General features: G+C 44.4%; 1 protein-coding gene across 1 annotated transcript in view; it reads right to left on the bottom strand.

Moving 5' to 3' along the window:
• PAK2 (p21 (RAC1) activated kinase 2) overlaps positions 1-20,488 on the bottom strand; it is a 1,353,994-nt gene that overhangs the window by 524,349 nt on the left and 809,157 nt on the right. The window contains exon 8 of the mRNA XM_069618088.1: positions 16,818-16,881. Coding sequence (XP_069474189.1) covers positions 16,818-16,881 — 64 coding nt within the window. The remainder of the gene's footprint in view (positions 1-16,817; positions 16,882-20,488) is intronic.

The following is a 20,488-nucleotide window of genomic DNA, read 5'->3' as shown; positions in this document are numbered from 1 at the left end:
GGAGGGAGGGCATTCTAGCATGCAAAGTAAGGATTCATACCTCAGAAGGGCCCTTCAACCTAATTGTAGTCAATGTGTACTGGAATCCAGTACAAATGAACCTCCAAAACTTTCATCAGGATCTCTCTCTGGTATTGCAAAAGATTGCGTTATTCCATGGAGAAGCAAGTGTGATTCTAGGAGGAGACTTGAACACCCAATGCATCACAACACATGGCATAAATACCAGTCAAAAATGGGCGAAAACATAAAAGACAGGAAAAAGATGGGTAAACGATATGAACTCATGGGGACTCAATATGATGAACGGTTCAGTGGAAGGTGACAGTCCCTCAAAACCAACATGGTCACGAGGAAGCTCATTTTCCACCTTGGACTACTATTTTCATTTCAGAAGATCTACAATTAAGAGAAATTACTCTTGAGACCATTTGGGGGGAAGGGAGTGATCATGTTCGCCTGAAAGCGAATACTAAGTGCTCCAAAAAAATTCTACCAGAAAGATACATACATGATCTGGCCCTCAGAAAAGGCAAAGTACAATTAGTAAAATATAAGAGAGAGGGGGGGAAAAAACTCAAACTAAATCAAATCCCTCTAAAAGAGCAAAAACAGAATTGTAAGCCTGATGGTTTTAAAACATTTATCTGGTCTGTTCATCAGCCAACTGCAGGGGCCTCACGAAATTTAATCCATCAACACTTTCGATTAAGACACCTGGACACAGAAAAAGATCCTAAGGAGAGAGTGCAGGCGATTGAAGAAGAACTTCACAAATCCAATAAAATTACGAGAAGAGCTACAAAAGCTCACTAGAGGGTATAAGCACTGGTCGCGAGGAAGAAAAGCACTCCGACACCAACAAGACAATGAGCAGATGCTTGCGTCCCTGTGCGTCAATAATACGCGAAACTTTGTCAATTATAAACAACCTAGACAAGAAATCAAATGGTAACAGCACACAATGCAACCTGGTAACAGAAAAGAGTTGACAGGCTATCTCACAAAGAACTTCAAGAATACATCAGAGACTAAAGATGAGAAGGATGTTGCCCAGTGGGAACTCAAATTCGACAGAAGGCTAGTAGAAGAACTTATCTTGAGCTCCTCATGCTCAAAGGCTGCAGGACCCAATGGGTTAACCTATCAGGTTCTGAAGAACAACGTTAAAACATGGGCAAACCTCCTACATAATCTCTACAATTAAATAATAGAGACAAAAAGCTTTCCGTCGTCTTGGAAACATGCAGTACTAATACCATTCTACAAGGGGGGTGACAGATCTCAACCAGAGAATTATAGACCAATCGCCCTCCTCGACATTGAAAGCAAAATATTCATGCAGATCCTCTTGATAGAACTAGAGGACGGGGCAAAGACAATAAACATCTCCAAATTCCAAACAGGATTAAGACGTGGCATGTCCACATCATTAAATGGTTTTGTCTTTAGCCATCTAGCAGAATATTCTAAACATCACAGAGAGGGCCCATTATATGGAGCCTGGATAGATTTCTCTGGGGCATTCGGTCTAGTCAATAGGGAGAAACTTTAGGAAAAACTGAGAGATTGGGGTCTGCCAAGAAGGCTGCTGTCAATACTAATTGAATTGCACAAATACACTTTGTTGATGGTAAGACTAGATGAAGCAGGCCATTTGACAAATTCAATTAGTGTTGAACAAGGTGTGAGACAAGGTTGTTTGGGTGCACTATTCTTTTTTAATTTGTATCTGGCAGATCTGTGAGACTTCTTACATTCATGGGTTATGGCAAGTCCAAAACTGAGTTCCATCCATGTCCATTGGCTCGCATGTGCTGACGATTTTGTCCTGATTGACAGGACAGCAATAGGTTTACAACATCTACGCAAAAATGAATGGTCTGCAAGTTAACCCAAGGAAATCCAAAATGTTGGTGATGAAACATCCTAACAAGCATATCCACCATTATGGAAAATGGTTCTCTGAAGGGGAAGCTATCACAAGAGCAGATGAGCTGGTGTATCTGGGGTATATGGTATATTCCTCACCCTCAACCAACAAAATAGAAATGGAAATAAGGCTGAAGGTGGAGAAAGCGGTACCCCAGATGAAAAAGGTCCTTTATGGCCTTTGCAAATTTTCAATGATGCCACTACTAAAGTTCTATGTCACCAAAATAATCCCGGTAATACTGTATTATATGGAGGCCCAACCGATATTATGGGATATTGATTGGCAAAAAGTGGAAAGCCAATTGTGGAAAAGATTGCTGGGTTTGCCCAACTGTGTCCCCATGGCAGTTCTAAGGTTTGAACTTGGCCTAAAATCATTGCGACAAGTGGCCTGGAGACTGCTCTCACTATACAGGCTAATAATAATTCCGCAAAGTAATTTGTTATATGAGGACATAAAACAACATCAACCGGACAAGTCCAAGATTTTGCAACAGCTGGAAGAAAAAGTGATGAGCAGTCTGATTGAGGCCGACCTATCAGTGGAGTTCCTCAGAGAAAATCCCCAGAAAATAAAAAAAGAAACTATGGATTGGATAAAAACAGGGTTGGAAATGCGACTCATAAAATCATAGAACAGCTTCCCAATCAGACAAAAAACTGGGAGACGTACCAAAATACTTACAAAAACATCCAGACAGTGAATCAAGGAACGTTTTTCTTCGAGCACGGCTACATTTAATTCATACATGCGAAACATTGAATGTTAGAGGACAAGGGCAAAATGCCCTCACTTTCTGCAATATTTGTGTAGACCCGAATAAACAAAATCTGCAGCATCTACTTCAAGAATGTGAAGGGACTTGGGAAACAAGAGTAATGTACTTTTCGAAATTTGCAAATAAAATGGAGTAGTTGCTCTCAGAAATGTTTTGGAACCATCGGACATCAGGACACAGTACTGCCTTAACAATTGCAGTAGGCCAGGTCTTAAAAAAGATTGGCCTGACCTCTAAAGATGCACGGCAGATTGCGACCAATGCTCCAGAACAAAATGAGCAATTGTGGGAGGGGTAAGAATATTCTCCCTCCAATTTGCTCTATGGGGACATTGGAAAGACAAAAGGTGGTCGAGCAATGTTAGACGCTGCACTTTTGGGCCTGTTGATTGATTGATTGCTCTTTCTTCTGGGTTCCTTTCACGAAAGTTTTTATATTATTACTGAGCCTGTTAACTGGAAGAAATGTAGAGAGTTATTAAAATTGATTTTTCCGGTTTTAAAAAGTTTAATTTTAATTTTTGTAAAGGTCTAAATGATCAAAACAAATAAAAATTTAAAAAATAAACCCTGCTGCCGGTACCAGATTCACCACATTTGCTGCAGCGCTAGGACGCCGCGATGTGTGGTGAGACTTGCATCTAGGAGCGAAGGAATTTTCATTTCACTCTGGAGCACACTCTTCACTGTCACGCCTGAACCATTTCTTTCTCCCAACACCAGATATACACAAGGCTTCCAATGCGACTCTTCTACCCCGAGGCATATCGGATCACTGCTCCTTACTGATAGAACTACACACAATTTGGCCACACCCCCTCCCATATGGCGTTTGAACAACTATTACCTAGGATTCCCAGAGCTCCTAGAACAAATACAATTAGCTACAACAACATACTTTTAACTAAATACCGGTTCAGTTGATGATCCGAATGAACTATGGGAGGCCTTTAAACCGTTACTACGCGGTGAGATCATCTCTTGGACCGCTGCACACAAGAAAAACCACCAATAGGAACTGCTTGAGGGTGAACAACCGGTCACACAGGCTGAAACGAACCACTTGACCCTTGACTGGCCAGACACCCACCGCTTGCTGACACTGGCTCAAAATCGCCTGCAAAATATAGCGCTAGACTGGGCCAAACAGGCCCAAAGAATGTTGCGGGCCAGGATATATGAAACGGGTGACAAACCGGGCAAAATGCTGGCATGGCTGGAAAAAAGTGACAAAGGTAGTCGCCAAGTTTGATCGATCAGAACTGAGAGTTCGGAACCACTGGTGAATGATCAAGATATAGCTGAAGGATTCGCTTCCTATTATGCGGAACTATATAAATCTCCCATGACACCAATCGACACCTCCATATTGAACGAAATTACTCTTAGCGACCTTAATCTAGAACAGACCCTCTTAGAAAAAGATATCACGGAAGAAGAGTTAGTAACAGCCATGTCTCAACTCCAAGCCGGGAAAACACCAGTTCCGAATGGCTTTCCGATCGAACTGTGGCGCAAACTGGGAACAAATATAATTGCCCCACATCCATTACAAATGTTTTCACATTCCAAAACCCAAGGCTCTCTGCCCGCGGATCTCTGGAGAGCCACGATAGTAGTAATCCCGAAAGCGGACAAACCACCGGACCATTGCAGCTCTTACAGACCTATCTCCCTTATCAATAGCGAGACCAGAATCCTCACGAAGGTGCTCGCCAACAGATTGCAACAAGTCATAACCTCACTGATTTACCCCGACCAATGCGGATTCATGCCATAGAGGTCCACCCGAATGAACATACATAGACTGCACTCAGCACTAGAAAGAGGCTCCACCCTACAAAGCCCCCGAGCGTTGATCGCAACAGACTTTGAAAAAGCTTTTGATTCTGTACATTGGGAGGTTATATGGGAGATAATGCGTCGCATGGGTTTTGTGCCCCAATACATGAGCTGGGTCTAGCTACTATATGAATCCCCAGAGGCAGAAATGTGAGTCAATGTATGACCCTCAAGACCTTTCAAACTGGGAAAGGGAACTAGACAAGGGTGCCCCCTTTCTGCAATGATTTTTGCACTGGGCATTGAGCCCCTGGCAGTACTGTTACGAATATCAACATTGTGGACTGGTTTCCGCTGGGTGGACGATTGGGAGGACAAAGTTTCTTTAAATGCAGATGATCTGCTCATCTATCTGAGAGACCCGCACAACTCCTGCCCTATAATAAGGACATTACTCAACAGCTATGGAGCATTTAGTTGACTACGGGTGAGATGGTCCAAATCGATACTATTCCCAATAGATAAACTGAATTTCAAGGCTCCGGATAACGGTCTGTATCGAATCGCAACGACACCATTACGGTACCTTGCCGTACAAATCACGAATGATCTGGGGGAATGTGTGGATAAAAACCTCCACCTGATTACGGCAACATTCACAGAAGATGTCCGTCACTGTGTCTCCCTTCCGTTAACCCTATTAGGTAGAGCTGCGCTCTTCAAGATGATGGCCCACTCCCGCTTCCTATACATCTTACAAAATGCTCCGCTACATATCCCACTGGAAGAATTCCAAAAAATCGATTGCGTACTCCGGTAACTGCTGTGGTGCGGTGGACACCCTCGCATTGCATGGAGTACCCTTCAACATTCCATTTGGGAGGGGGGGATTGGTATCTCACACCTACAGTCCTATTACTGGAGCTAAAAACAATGTTAGCTCTGGAGGACAAAAAAAACCCTTTGGAGAGGTGAAGCTGACAAAAAACAGGTTTTTTTTATTTTACTCTAACACAGTGAAAAGAAGACAATTTTTTTACAAACTGCGCCGTGGCGCTGAAACTATGCATGGTGAACACATTAGAGTGTGCATTATTGTGGGTTAGTATGCAGAGTGAAAGATCAGTTTTTTGTTGTTTCAAACAATAGTATTAATAAGACAATAGGCTTTGTCTTAGACTTGTTTGAAACAACAAAAAACGGATCTTTCACTCTGCATACTAACCCACAATAATGCACACTCTAATGTGTTCACCATGTATAGTTTCAGCGCCACGGCGCAGTTTGTAAAAAAATGGTCTTCTTTTCTCTCTGTTAGAGTAAAATAAAAAAACCCTGTTTTTTGTCAGCTTCACCTCTCCAAAGGGTTTTTTTTGTCCTCCAGAGCTAACATTGTTTTTAGCTCCACTGCAAACCTCGGTGACCCTGTGTCACGCCATCGGTCAGGGTAGCTTTGACTCATCTCTTGCTCTATTGTACCTATTACCCTCTCGAGTCAAGCCCCCACACAAAAAAGAGGGTGCGCCCACCTATCTCTCAGTCCTATTACTGGGCCAGTAAGATGGCTGTGGTTAAGGATATGCTGCATGGAGATACATCACTGCCACACAACAAGGTAGCGAATGCTGAGGGGCAAGGTAGAACCCAACTTGAGCACCTTTATAGAACAACGAGCCTTGGAACCCCCCAGACCACGCTGTCCCATATCTCATGGGTTTGGAAAGCAGCACACAAATACATAGATTGGGATGCGAAAATCACTCCACTACAATCATTGTGGGGAAACGGAAATTATCTTGAGGGGGGGGGGGGGGGAAGCAAACTCCCGAGATGGCACAGTTGGGTGAACCGGGGAATCACCACAGTTGGAGATATCATTGCTGATGGTACGTTGGTGCCCTTCGAATCTTTAGTATCCCGCTTTCGCCTCCCACTCACTGAGCACTATCACAACACACAACTGCGACATGCAATAAGATCCCACCTCCCAGAGTTAGCATATATGCCGGAAAGAACCCCTCGAGAGAAACGTAGTCCAGGCAAAAATGGACACCAAAACTACATCCACAAAGTACAATGTCATAACCTCCTTTGCCACCACTGAATTATTGAGCCTGAAAACGAAATGGGAAAGATGTCAGAACCATACAACCAGAAGACTGGGTGATGACTCATTCCCCCCCGTGAGATCGCAATCTCTGCTAGACTCGACTCATACAGCTCAAAACCCTGCACAGGATATATTACCCCAGGGTGCCACTTTATAGATGGGGGAAAATTACTGATCCTCTATGTCTACGTTGTAAAAGCGAGGAGGGCACCTTCTTTCACATATTGTGGGGATGTGATAGAATTCCGCAGTACTGGCAACAATGCTGCGACAAACTCACACAAGTACTTGGGAAAGAGGTTCGCAGAGATCCGAAACTGTTGCTGCTTGGGATGCAGGGGGAGGAAGATTTATCCAGATACGAAAAACTGTTTTTGTTAACAACCACGGCATTAATCAAAAGGAACACTGCGACGCTCTGCAACAAACCCACAGTATGAACAATGGATTGCGGACGTGAAAATGTGCATCATGATGGAACGCAGGGTATACACAGCCAGAAGCTGCCCAAGAAAAGCTGAAAAAATATGGCAAAGATGGGAAGATATGCAGTGAACATTGCAGCCGTTTGTATGACGGACATAGTTTGCGAGGTATGGGACACAACCTGAAAAATGCTTTCTGTGAATGGTGGAAGAGCTTTTGAGACCCTATTTTACAAGTGTGAGTGATAACATGCTAAAGGCACTCCGACCTAAGTTTGATTTTGATGCTTTGCTTTGTTATTTGTAAATGTTATAAATGCCAAAACAATAAAATGTATTAAAAAAAAGTTGTTTTAACTCACATTGCCAAAGCCAAAAGGAGGAAAGGTGGCGAAGAGGCTACCCTTCTGGAAAGGCAATTTTCAGAAGAGGAGATCCTTGCTTATTTGGAAGTGTTGTGGGGTACTAAAGTAAATCTTGTAGTTTCTGTAAAGTTGTTCAAAGTCACAAAGTTGCAAACTGCTAAAGCGGTTAACAATTTTGGTTGTCAGTAGAAGACTTCAGAAGCACTGTTGAATGGGGAACACTATCGGGCTGCCGAAAAAGACCTGCATAGTTAATCTTTGTAGAAGTGAACCTGGGGTGAGAGACAACCAGGTCGAAGTAGAGATGCTAAGAAGTCACCCTGACAAAGCTGTAAACTGTGATTTATTGGGCTATGAAGAGAGCCTAGAAGACGCTGTGTTTCTTCATTCGTTGACAAGAAGCTGTGTTTCTTTAAACTTTGTCAGAAGCTGTATTGCTTTGGATCTGACAAGAAGTGGTATTTTCTTTGACATTCATAAAGTGTGGCAATGTACCTTGATTGATTGATATTTTATTTCTATCACGCTCGTACACAAGTGTTTCAGAGAGTGGCAAGGGAGGCAAATAGGGGAGTACTATGCCCAGTGACATTGAGAAAGTGTTAGGCAGAAACCGGTACAGTTCCCTTAGGGACCACTGCATAAGATTTAAGACTACAGGTGGTTGGCAGTAAACCCAATTGGTAGCAGTCTGTACCATCCAGATTTACCTGGTAGCTGTGGCTGAGCAGTCAGACTTCTCTCAAAAAGTGTTAGGCAGTATACAGAGCATACAAAATAGGTACAGAAATACAGTAGCACAAGCAAACACTGACCAGAGCTTGGGTGTAAAAGTATATAATTATTTATTTAACACACACTTATAAAACACACTAGCACTAAATTGGTAAGATAAGTTCAAAACACAATCACTTATCATATGTACATCCCTGATTACTTGTTGGACAAGTCTTAGTTAACACCACTTATTTCCAAACAGAGGTGAGTGCTTAACGTTCGATTTCACTCCAACAAGTTAAATAAAAAAGGAGGGAAAAGCAGAATTATAGAAGCATACACACTAAACACTTTTTAAAGAACCACAGCAAGTTAGGAAGGCACAGTCTACTGGTGAGCAAGGAAGTTTAGGTGCCAGGCTCACTTTCAAGGGAGCCAGGCGGCAGATGCCCAAGATCAGATAGTTACACAGAGTCTTCGAAGTTTGTGTAGGTAGTTCGAAAAAGGTTTAGTTCAGTTCAGAAAAGTTGGTTAAGGTGTCCCAGGCTAACCCAGGTTGGAGAGTTGAGGATTTAATACACCCCGTTCAAATGGTTGCAAGGGAAGCCGGGCGGAACATGGTACCTTAAATGGAGAGGATCCTCCAGTGGGGGCAGTTGTTCCTGGCAGCGGGTGCAACTCGCAGCGTCGTTCAGAGGAAGAGAAGATCTCGTCGTGGAGGAAGGATGAAGGTCGTTGCACTGCCAGGGAAGAAACCAGCCGCTGAGTTCTCCGGTACAAAGGTACTACCCTTTCGGTTTGCGGTAGTGGTGAAAACGTGGTATCCTGGTTTCCGGGGTGCTTGGCACAGGCAAGGCGGCCACGAGATACTCCAGGAAGGCAAAAAGAAGGTAGACTGGTTATCCCCACCAGTCGAAGGAAGAAGACTCTCCGGGCTGGAGATCTCCTCTGTCATTGGGAAAAGTGGTGAGACGGTTCAGCAGGGCTCCACCGGTGGTGTCGTCGTTGCAGGTGGCTCAGCTTCTCCCTCCTCAGATTCTTAGGTCCTGTGGCGACTTCTAAAGTTCCAGTCCCCAAAGCCCTGCTTTTATGCAGCACACCCCCATTCACTCACCCTAGCTGTCAAACATGCTAAGTGGTGAGCCGGCTGGCTCACCACTTGGGCCAATCACACAAGAGTGCGACTTGAGTTACCAAGGTAACTCAGTCCAGGGTGCCTAAACTCCCTCCCACACCCCCTGTGGTACCCAGACAGAGAGGTACCACTTTTGGAGGCTTCTGTGGAGAAGCCCGCCAAAAAATGGAACAAAGGGCTCAGCTTGGAGTCACAGAAGAGAACACAAACGCCATTTTTGAATCGAGTTCTGGCAAAAAATACCAACCGGTGAATTAATATTAAATAAATAAACCAGCGGTATGTTCGGGGCTGTAAGAATTAAATAATTAAAGTTGGTAGCCTCGAACAATGGGAAAATCCCATAGAGATATATTCGCGGTCGAATATAAAAAGAAGTATCCACTGCCACCAGCTAAAACTCGGTCAGGGGGGACGGAGACGTGCCTCCTCGAACAACAGACCCAGAGGAAATCGAATTGCCCCGACCAGTACGTCCACAATATGATGGGTTGTACTGGTTTCTGTTCATAATTTGGGACTAGCAAAGCCAATGGTGACTTTACATGCTCTGGGAGACAGTAGTCAGTCCCAGGGTATGGAGTCTATGTTGGGGGGTCGCTTCGACACCCCTGGGTTACAGCATGGAGGGAGCCGTGTAACCCACATTAAAAAAAAAAAACACATGAGACCCTATGGAGTAAAAGACCCCATAGCCCATAAAACACATGGAAAGTTAAAGGAACACCTCAAATCATGTCTAAGAGTGGGAGAAAAAGAATCTCACTCTTCGCAGGAGAGAAAAAAATAAACCCCAAAAATCCAGCAAAGCTGCTGGGGGACTCACTAGGTTTGGGAAATTAGCCTTACAGAGAATTCTCCCTAACAGCAAGTGCATGGGAGAGGGGGGAGGGGAAAATTGCATGGAAGGGGGGAGAAGTAGAAAGTGCAAAGCAGAGGAGAAACAGATAAATAACAATAAATAAATAATAAAGGCAACAAACAGTGGTAATGCAGACAGCAATTTGCAAGTGCTAGGTTTAAGGCAGCAGACAGGGTATGACTGATAAGAGCAGGAAGAAAAGGGGGGGGGGCTGTATGGGTACAGATACAGACCCCAGTGCAAGGGGTGGCCCGGAGGCAGTGCGGGAGGGTGGCAGCGTGAGCAGGTACCTGGGCCCGAAGGACAGAGGGTGGCCAGGTGCACGGTGCCAAGAACAGATCAGCAGGGGAGAGGGGGAGCAAAGGCAGAAGAAAAGAGGAAGGTATTGAGGTGCTTCTGGAACCGGAGATGGTTCTCCTCAAGTTTTAGAGTGGCAGGGAAGCTGTTCCAGAGGGAGGCCCCAGCCGAAGACAGAGATCTACCCCCAAACCACTGACCCTGAGGGAGTTGGAGGAGCGAAGAGCTTGAGAGGGCACATATTTGTGGAGGGATAGCTGAAGGCATTTTGGACCCAGGCCCCAGAAAGCCTTGTGGACAATGCAGAGGGTTTTGAATTTAATCCTTGCATCCACTGGATCAAGAAGATCATTGGTGCTATTTGATGAAGTGGAAATTATCATTCAAGGAATAAGATAAATGTTACTTTGCGTTGAACATTGATTTAACAGAACTTTCTCTTGCCAAAGTGAAGTCGACAAGAACTGTGTTGGAACTTTGTTGCAATCCTGGATTTCGTGGTTTCTTTTTTGTTGAACATTGGAACTGAATCTAACCTGAAACCTGGGGAGGGGGAGTTCACTAAGGTTATAAAGAAAGACTGAATACATTCTAAATGCAGTTGCTAATGATGTGGTAAATTGCTATATATTTTCTTGTGCATTTTATGTATAAGTGCGAGAGCTATACATTCTTTGTTAGAGTGTTTCCTTTTGTTTTTGGTTATGCAGGGAAACCCTGGTCAGTGTAGGGACAGTGAGGCGTTAATTGAAATGTATATGATATGATAGGTTATTTATAACGCCCTTAATACCCAGAGGTTTCTAAGCACGGACCCTGGGATCGAACCTGTGTTGTGCCGTGTCATCTTGCTTCCAAGGCGAGCACGTTGCCCCTGAGCTATCCTCCTGTGACTATTCTTTTAATAAAATCTTATATTTTGAGAAATCATCTAAAAGTTGTCCACCACACATTTCTAACCCCACTCACCGCCCCACTGAACCTCCAAGCACCATGGGACCAGCCACAACTTTAAAGTATGGGCATTGAGCCCACCTGCAGTTTCAGCCAGTCACATAGTACCACTAACAGTGAGCATGCCCAATACCAGCCCCCATCTCGGGTAGGCCACTGCATGCAACCTCTTTGCTAATATTCAGATGCCTACTGTCTAGGTCTGGTTCCTTAACTGCAGCCTAGTCAGTTGACCGGGGCAGAAAGTTAAGTTGCAGATATCTCCGTCATACAGCCATGTGCCAAGGGTCCCCCCTGTTAGGGAGAATTCTCATTTATGGCTAATTTCCCTTACCTAGTGAGTCCCTCAGCAGCTTTGCTGGATTTCTGGGGTTTATTTTTTTCAACCTGGTAAGTGTGTGAACCTTTTTCCCCACTCTTACATGTGTTTTGACATGTGTATTTCTACTTTTTGTGTGATCTTCGGCTCTGGAGCACACGACTCCATGAGCCCAACTTCTTGTGTGTGTTACACAGCACCTTCAGTGCAGTAACACAGGGTTGTCTCAAAGACTTCCCACCGACTCCATTTTTCTGGGGCTGACTACTGTCCCCAAGAAACAGGTAAAGTTGCCATTTACTTTATGTAGTCATTTAACCTACAGACCCAGTACACCCCATTTTACATGGAGTATTAGAAAGGGTTAACTCTGATGCCTTTTTGTCTGTACCTCCTGGAGCCTTGTTCCGCTCCCTTAACACTAAGACTTGGCTGGTGGCAGTGGTAGCTACCCTAACTTTTCTACCGCGATTATACTATATAAACGTGGTACTGTTTTAGGCTATTGTATTAGCCTCTAATATAAACCCGCTTGACCAAATACTTTTTAGTTGTGCTCCGGTCGAGTTTAGTCACCATTTCTTTGTGTTAATATCCTTCTGGTGTTTTACTTTGCGCAGCAAACCAGGTTTGCCTTCTTTGTTCGCCGTCCTTTGGCGGGCTTCTACGAAGAAGCCCTCCTTTGGCGTCTGGGTGTCTAGGTGGGCTGAATGTGAGGGAGGGGTTTAGTAATCCCCTGCACAGGGTCTCCTTGGAGACCCAAGTCATACTTTGTGTCCATTGGCTGGGGTGGTTGTCCAGGCTGGACAGCCCCCCTGCTGTGTGATTGACAGACAGGCTGTGTGAATGGGGGATTTTGGCATAAAAGGCAGGACTCTTGGGCTGGAAGTCGCCACTGGAACTACAAGAACCAAAGAGAAGTGGAGAAGAAGACGGCTGCTGCAACTCCCGAGTCCCGGCGAAGCCCTGCTGCAGTCCTGAGCCATCTACCCTTCAACAACAAAGAAGATCCAGTCCAGAGTCTTCTTCCCTTGAGCCTGGTGGGATCAACCAGTTCACCTTTCTACAGCCAGAGAATCCTCTCCTGCGTCGAAATCGCTGCACAAAGTTGTAGTGCTCCGGATAGCCATCAGAAGATCCCTCTCCTGTTTTAAAGGAGCGCACCTTTTATTCACCGTTGCTTTGCTGCTGCTGGCCTCATCCCTGGGTAGTGCAGATCGCTCCAAACGTCGTCCTTGTCCCCACGACTGAAGCTTCAGGAACCGTGAGTCTGCAGGAACTACCAGCAACAACTGCCGTGGCACCAGCTTTCTTCATTCGAATAAGGTACTGTGTCCATTTGGTCGTTATCTACGTCCGACCTTGAGGAAACGCGGGGGTGGGGGAGTTGGGGGGGGGGGGGGGGGGACCCTTTTCCTTACCAAAGGCTTGTCCTTTCTTCCTTCCCTATTATAACTTTTGCCTCCCTTTGACAATACCCAAGTACTCCTGGCAACGTTAATCTCGAGCTGTTCTAAACGTGTGATCCTCGACAACAGAGCCCTGCTCCATTTGACACTGGTGCAGGCCTATTGACTTTATCTGTCTCTTAGAATATGTCCTGTGATTCATGTGCCTTGACAAAGTATTGCCTATGATTTTTGTCCCCTTTGCCTTGGTTTTTATTCAATGTGCTAAATGTGTTTTGACTACGGTTACAATTCTCCCCACAGGTACGCTTTTCTTTCGTAAGACCGAACTGTCATTACGAATGCTGCTTAACCCCCGGTAAGGTCTTTTGTTTCACAACACCGGTCTGTCAAATCCTAATGTACTTACATTGAATTGACCTGAACCAAAGGAATTGGTTGTGTACTATATTTTAGAGTGTGGTTTTGTTTAATAGAAGTGAAGTGTTTTGTGAACAGATGGTTTAAAAATAAATGTACTTCTATTTTTTAACTTTTGTGTAATCCCTATTACTGCTCATTTGCTCTTGAGATAAGTCTGGCTGCTCCGCTACTGCTACCACTATAACTGTAGTACAGGCTTGTACCAAAGGTGAAATTGTACTGCCACTTGTAGACTTAATTGTCTGTAGTGTTCCCTAAAGGTACTGCAGAGGATTCTGCCCAACACCAACACCCAACACTCTGCCCCCAAACCGCTTAATGCACATGATTCATGCTGTTTTGATAGCAAACTGAGGAGCTTCACAGGAACACAGCCATCTGTGTTGTTATTATCTTAAAGCTAGCTCGTTCTCATCCCACCATTTGTATTTCTCCATTAAGTACAAGTTACTCACCGTATGGATCACTGCACTCCTTTGTCCATTTTACCCTTTCCCCCATACCAATGAGATGTCTTGGAAAGAGGAAAGTCATCTTCAAACCACTTTCCTTAGCCACTTGGTAGCAGAGTAATTACATTGTTCAGGACTGGGGTGGTTTCAAGACCGTATTAACAAATTGAAAACAGCCAGGAAATCAAACTCTTGATCGTGATATATCAGTAAGTCGACAGACTTTAGACCCTGGTGGTAAGCGACAGGTCTCAAATAATTGACAACTCCCTGGACCAATTTCACCAGCTAGTTCCTTTTATTCCTTTGGAGTTCTACAACATATGGTATTGTTTTCCAACTAAAGGCATGCACGTTCAAATGGTGCGAGCAAAGTCAGCCTTAGAGGTTCTTCAGTGCTCTGCTCACTTGTGGGAAATGTATATGTAGCATCTTGGACTAACACTCATGCTTTCTGCAGGCATTACTCCACAGATACCAGTTTGCGATCTCGTACTTATTTTGGGAAGGCTGTACTGTGCAATCTCTTTGGTCAGTAATTGGTTACAATCTAACTTTGAAGATTAGGTCACTTTGCAATCTCCAAATACCAAAAAGGAAAGGAGACCGAACTTCGAAGTACAACTCAATTACTCAACGTGATGACGACCATACTCCTAATCCATAGTCTTGTTTCCACCATATCACCCTCACGCTCTCACCCCACTAATATAGTGTTCCATGCTGATCATACTGACAGTTGGGGACATGCACATGGGAGTTGTGTTCTATATGAGCCCCACTGTGGTTTGTTTTTCAATTTAATGCTGCTGTACATCAGGCACCCCGTCCGGTCACTTTGATATGATATATGATATAAGGCATTTGTAAAGCGCCTATACACAAGTGTTTCAAGGCGTGACGAGGCAGGGAGGGGACAAGGGGAAGACAGACAACGATCCTACTAGGCCAGGTGTCATTCAGATCGCGCAAGTGCAGGGGTAGGGGGAAGGGAGAGGTGCATGGGGAAGGGGAGGGGGGGAAGTGCAGTACAAGGCAAGTAGAATAATAAATAAAAAGGGCCAGCTGGTGGCTTGTGCAAGGTAAGTGCAGAACAAGTGCTGGGAAGGGGGGGGGCTGTAGGGATACAGAGACAGTCCCGCAGTGCAGGGGTTGCCAGGGAGGCAGTGCAAGTGGAGAGTGGCTGGGCCCAGGACCGAGGTCGGTGAGAGTGGCCCAGTTGCAGATTCAGTGCGGTTTCAGTGAAGAATTAGCACGGGAGAGGGAGAGAGAAAGCAGAAGCAAAGAGGAAGGATTTGAGGTGCTTCCGGAACCGGAGATGGTTCTCCTCAAGTTTCAGGGGGGCAGGAAGGCTGTTCCAGAGGGAGGCCCCTTTCACTGGACACCATTCCAGTGGAGGAAACGGGATGCAGTGATAACTGACACTTAGCGAGTAAGAAATAGTGTGCGGTATGCATGTGGAGAACTGCATATGGGGGTCTTTAAATGTTTACACCTGGAAATAGTATGTCTTCACAAGCCTATATTTGGAAGAAAATCTCAATTCAGGCATTTACCAAATAATGGGACATGTGAAGCATTTCTCAACGAATACACCGAGAGTAACCAATGAAAAAAACATGACAACCATAAAAGCAAACATATACTCCTATCAATAATAGTCACTGTAGTCTTCAACAGTTTTATGAATAGTGTACTTTCCAAAAAGATAAAAACTCTTTTCAAAACTATCCAATTGCACAGTTCTTATCACTAGACAATAATTATCATATTTAGGACCTGGGAATGTCTACCAACTTCATGAAAAAGAAGGTACGTTTGCTTAGATAAGCATACTTAGGGGCAGCCGGGAAGAAAGTGAACAATTCCTCAATGTTCCCGATCTCACACTTTTCAAAGATCTTCACAGAGACATACTCTACCATTTATATGCTTAGATTCTCACACCAAGTATACTCAGTCAAATTAGCATAATTTGCTTTTGTAGTGTGGGTCAAACTAGTGTTTGTAAGTGCTTTTCTTTAGTGTGTGGAACTTCAATCTATGCGTAGGATGAAGGGATACTGGCCTGCAATGTTATCCATTTTAACACCTTGGTCAGACCTGCGGTCTGGTCTTTGAGTGTCTTTGGCTACACAATTTGGTGTTGAAAAACAAAGACTTCAATAGCTTCTACACTCTAGTCAGAACAAATCGGGCCCTCAAAAAGTACCATTCCAAAAAGAGGGATTTAACCTTTTAAAATCATACGTACAGTTCCTTTACTAGTGAAAACCAACCTTTATCAAGTTAGTAAGTAAATTCAGGTCATAGTTCTTACCCAAAACATTTTTAAAACCATACTTAATCAGGCCAAATCAACATTATTTCAAAACTATGCATACTAATTTCGAAACTGTGCACTGCCCCTGGGGAACATCCAGGGTTTCTATGTACTGTAGATCACCATTTTGTAAGGTATCCATTTTCCTCAACTAATCCATCGCCAACCGCCTCTCCCATATTTCTGCTACATAAATAACGGCCAATACCTTTGGTTGTATAAACTGTGTTGCATTCTGTCTGGACTCCAGTAAGGCTGCTCAGAGGGCCTCTCCAGACTTTAAAGCCTACTCTATAGGAGAAATCGAATCCCCTGAGATAGCAAAGGTTCGCCCACAAATAGGTATTCCAATTCAAATTCTCCTTTGGTTTATGAACATTCGGAAATGTAAAGAGGACCTCGTTCTAAAAGGATAGACCTTACTGTACTAAAACATTGAGAACTTTAGAAGTGTTCATATTCACAACTCAAAAACTGTATACAAATAATTTAAAACAAAAAACAAAATGTCAAACCATGTTTATACTGACCCTTGCCCTATTTTTTCATATCGTGTGTACTTCTTCTTGGGGTCTCCGATGCTAACAATAGTTCCTAAAGACAGAGAAACATGGTTAGTCAAAAAACATTTGTTAAGAATTTCGAAAATGTTCAATATACTAGTTTCTGAACTTTAGAGATTTACAAACTTCGGATATATGTTAACAGAGACAGCCAGCATGTTTCCACTGTGGTGAAGGCTTTCAAAAAAATAGTTCACCTGCAGAAAAGGTTTTCTATTGTTCATTTCAAACCATCTTGCTTGTGCGGCCTCCCATGTAATTCGACCCTTGAAACCCTCACAGGCTCGTGGACCTTGCACTCAAAGCAACATTATATAGCAGCAAAAATCACCTTTATGCAGACAATACTCTTGCTTTTGCCTTTCGCTTCTCTACCCGAGAAATCTCTGCACACATAATGAGCTGCCTACCCGGCATCAAACTTGGATGACCAACACTGCCTCGCTGTCAATTCTTCAAGTACAAATTGTTTTCACCATGCCGCCAATGCAAACACCATTCCACTTTCCCCTTCATGCTCCCATTCCCACATTTCTTACCCACGGCTCACAATGCCCTTAAACACTTCATTCATCAAGGCCACTGCCACCACAGCCAGACTCCACCTCCTACAGATTAAAAAAATCTGACCACAGTTCTCACACCACTCAATTAAAACTCTTCTCCAATCATGTGCTCAGTAAACATGGGTTACTGCTTGGACCAATATTTTATCTAACACACTACCCTTTTGCTCACTTCAACAGTTCACAACTCTGCAACACACCTTTATAGACTATCCAGATTACATCCACCCCCCCCCCCCCACCGTTGCCACAATGGATGGCTCTTCCTGCAAAATCGCTCTTTAAATTTCAGCTACTAGTCCGTAAAAGCATTTATGGTCTTGCACGCTCACTTCGTTGCCAAATACATTTCACAGTACACTCTTGCACTCCATCCTCATATATCCACAACCTCTCAGTACCCCCGGAATCTCTTATGCCTCCCTGCATCACTCTCAATAGTAATCTAACTTTACAGCACGAGTGACGGCTTGTAACTGGGCAGCAGCAAACTACAAAAATTCCAAACAATCTTTGCACTCAATCAGATTAACTTCCTATAATTCATGAAATCTCAAATAGAAATTGTGCATTGTATTTCGATACCAGGGATCGCAGTTATCATTACAATGCTCTCCAGTCCGCAACTCTGTCCTTTAGGCCACTTGCCATCATAAATCTGAATAGAAATCCAGGAACAAGTAATACCATTGCCAAAGCAGACTTTGGGTGTTCACTAAACACCCATAGAAGCGTTTAGATGAGAGCTAAACTCCATTTATCCCGCCTTTGAGAGATTTAGGTAACATCTTGGCAAATATTCCAAGCAGAAATGCGGCGCACAGTGCAGGTGACCGAAGTGGCAGGGTGCCTTCACAAAGTTGCAGCAAAAGTATGGATGGGGCCTTGACCCGGAAGCAGAATTAGGGACTTGAGATGGGGTAAACTTGGCAAAATTCCCAGTCAGGCTACTAAAACCAGAGTAGACCTCAAGAAAGCGGTCTCAGGGCTCAAACACCAAAATTGCACAGGCAAACCACCCGCAGATGGACTACATATTTCACAATACCCTTATCTCCCAACCGGAAAATGCCCAATAGATCCCGGAAATGAATGCATCCCTTCAAGGACAGGTAGGCCATAGGAATTCCCTTCAAGGATAGGAAAACTTGGGGAAAAGCAGAACATCCCTAGTGCCGCCCTAACATAATGGTCTCCAAACAGCAGTGCGGCCAGATAATCTGTGCACAAGCAGCGCATTGAGCCTCTCTGGACCCTGGGGCTTTTATAGGTTTAGCCCGGCCATTTCAGCCTCATTCTGACTAGAAGGATGAAAGTCAAGCCAATCCAACTCTTACCCATTAGGTTCATAGCTGAAGAGAATCAGCTCTAGTTCACTATCAGGGGGAGGGGGAATATTATATACGTCAGGCAGTACAGTGCAGTGTGGTGGTTGACAGAGCCAGGCTCCTGTTTGGAGAAGGCTGGGGAGGGAAGACTGCTGAAAGGAGATCTTCTGCAGTGACTTTGGAGACGGGACAAGAGTGCTGCAGACGGGAGCTGGAGAAGTTGCAGCACGAGAGGGGAGGTGATCTTCACATAATCATGAAAGTGATGACAGTAAAGGGCAGAGAAAGGCGGCAAAGAGGGAGGAAATACAACCATAAGTGGAGTGGAAGGCAGGAGTAGCAACAGGGAAAAGGAGGAACTAAGGCCCGGATGCAAAGGTGGCAACAAACGACCAAGTAGAGAGACAGGGAAAGATCAGGGGGAGGTAGGAGAAACACAGGATGAGACGTCTTTGGAGTAGGAGGAGGGTAAAGAAGACTGACTGGGGGTTGAGGAGTGGAACAAACAGGAAAAAAAAAGATAGGCGCCAGGCGCCCCTCCCCCCCCCCCCCCCCCCCACTCTGCTTGGAAAAACGCCAGATCTGCAGAGAGTTGGAGCTAGAAGACCCAATGACTCTAGCAGGGAGGCATTTAGGGAGAAAGTTCGATTTAGCGGGGCCCCCATCCCAAGAAAGCCGTGTGGATGATGCAGGGGGTCTTGAACTTGATCCTCGCAGCAACTGGGAGTCAGTGGAGAGATTCTAGGGCTGGAGAGATGTGCTTCCTGGGCTTGAGGCCAAGTATAAGCATTGCAGTCCTATTCTGATTAGTTGGAGGGGCGGGGGAGATTTAGGCAGATTGAGGAAGAGGCTGTTGCAGTAGTCCAGCCTAGAGAGGACCAGAGCTCTGGGGAAGGTTTTGATAGTCTTGTATTAGCCTAGTTCTGCAACACTGCTGCTACCTTCATTTTAATTGTATTTCAATTGATTTTTAGTAATATTGTGTTTTAGAAGTCAGTTATTTTCAAATAGTGTAATCAGGTTCTTTAGAGTGCCAGAAACCTTGTTGAACGCACGTATTTGTTCTAATGCGGTTACATCAACTTTGCAGGAAACGTTTGGTCTTGCGCTGGGCTTCCACGTTTACTTACTCGTTTGCGAACTACATTTCACACATCTATTGTAGTTTTGCGCAAGTTCTTAATCTTACGTCAGGGCGTAAGCGCCGGCGCGTAGGGTCCGGTTTACTCCAGTGAGTGCTCTGCCAACTCCCTTACATTTCAGTCTTATTCTTTTACTTGTGATATCCATAATACTGTTATGAAATTGTCACTTTGTGGGGCATTAGCCACCGGGGAGACAGATTGAAGATCAATTGAGAACTAATAGCCAAGGACGAAACGCAAGGTAAATAGAGCACGTACCGCGCTGGCACAGTCTGTTCAGCCCGTTTAGTCTGTGAAAGGCGGTGTAGGGGCGATTGACTACGTTAGAAGCCCACTAAAGATAAGCTTCCAAATTCATAAGGAAGTGTAGATTTCAGACAGCAGAATGAATGGTGAGTTGTCCAAAGGAGGTAGGGTTGTAAATGAAAGCGGTTGTCAATTGGGAGAGGAGAAAGTTAATTCAACCACCTCCATTCAGCCCCATCAAACGCTTAAGGTGGGACTGCTTAATACCCGTTCAATGTGTAAACATGCTATCAACTTACACAAGTTGATTATGGAGAAACAATTTGATGTATTGTGTATCACGGAAACATGGC

This window comes from Ambystoma mexicanum, chromosome 10 (assembly GCF_040938575.1).
Source record: "Ambystoma mexicanum isolate Mex_15411 chromosome 10, UKY_AmexF1_1, whole genome shotgun sequence".
In the NCBI taxonomy this organism is placed as follows: Eukaryota; Metazoa; Chordata; class Amphibia; order Caudata; family Ambystomatidae; genus Ambystoma; species Ambystoma mexicanum.
The sequence above is the reverse complement of the archived record's forward strand: the minus strand, read 5'-3'. Positions and strand labels throughout refer to the sequence as shown.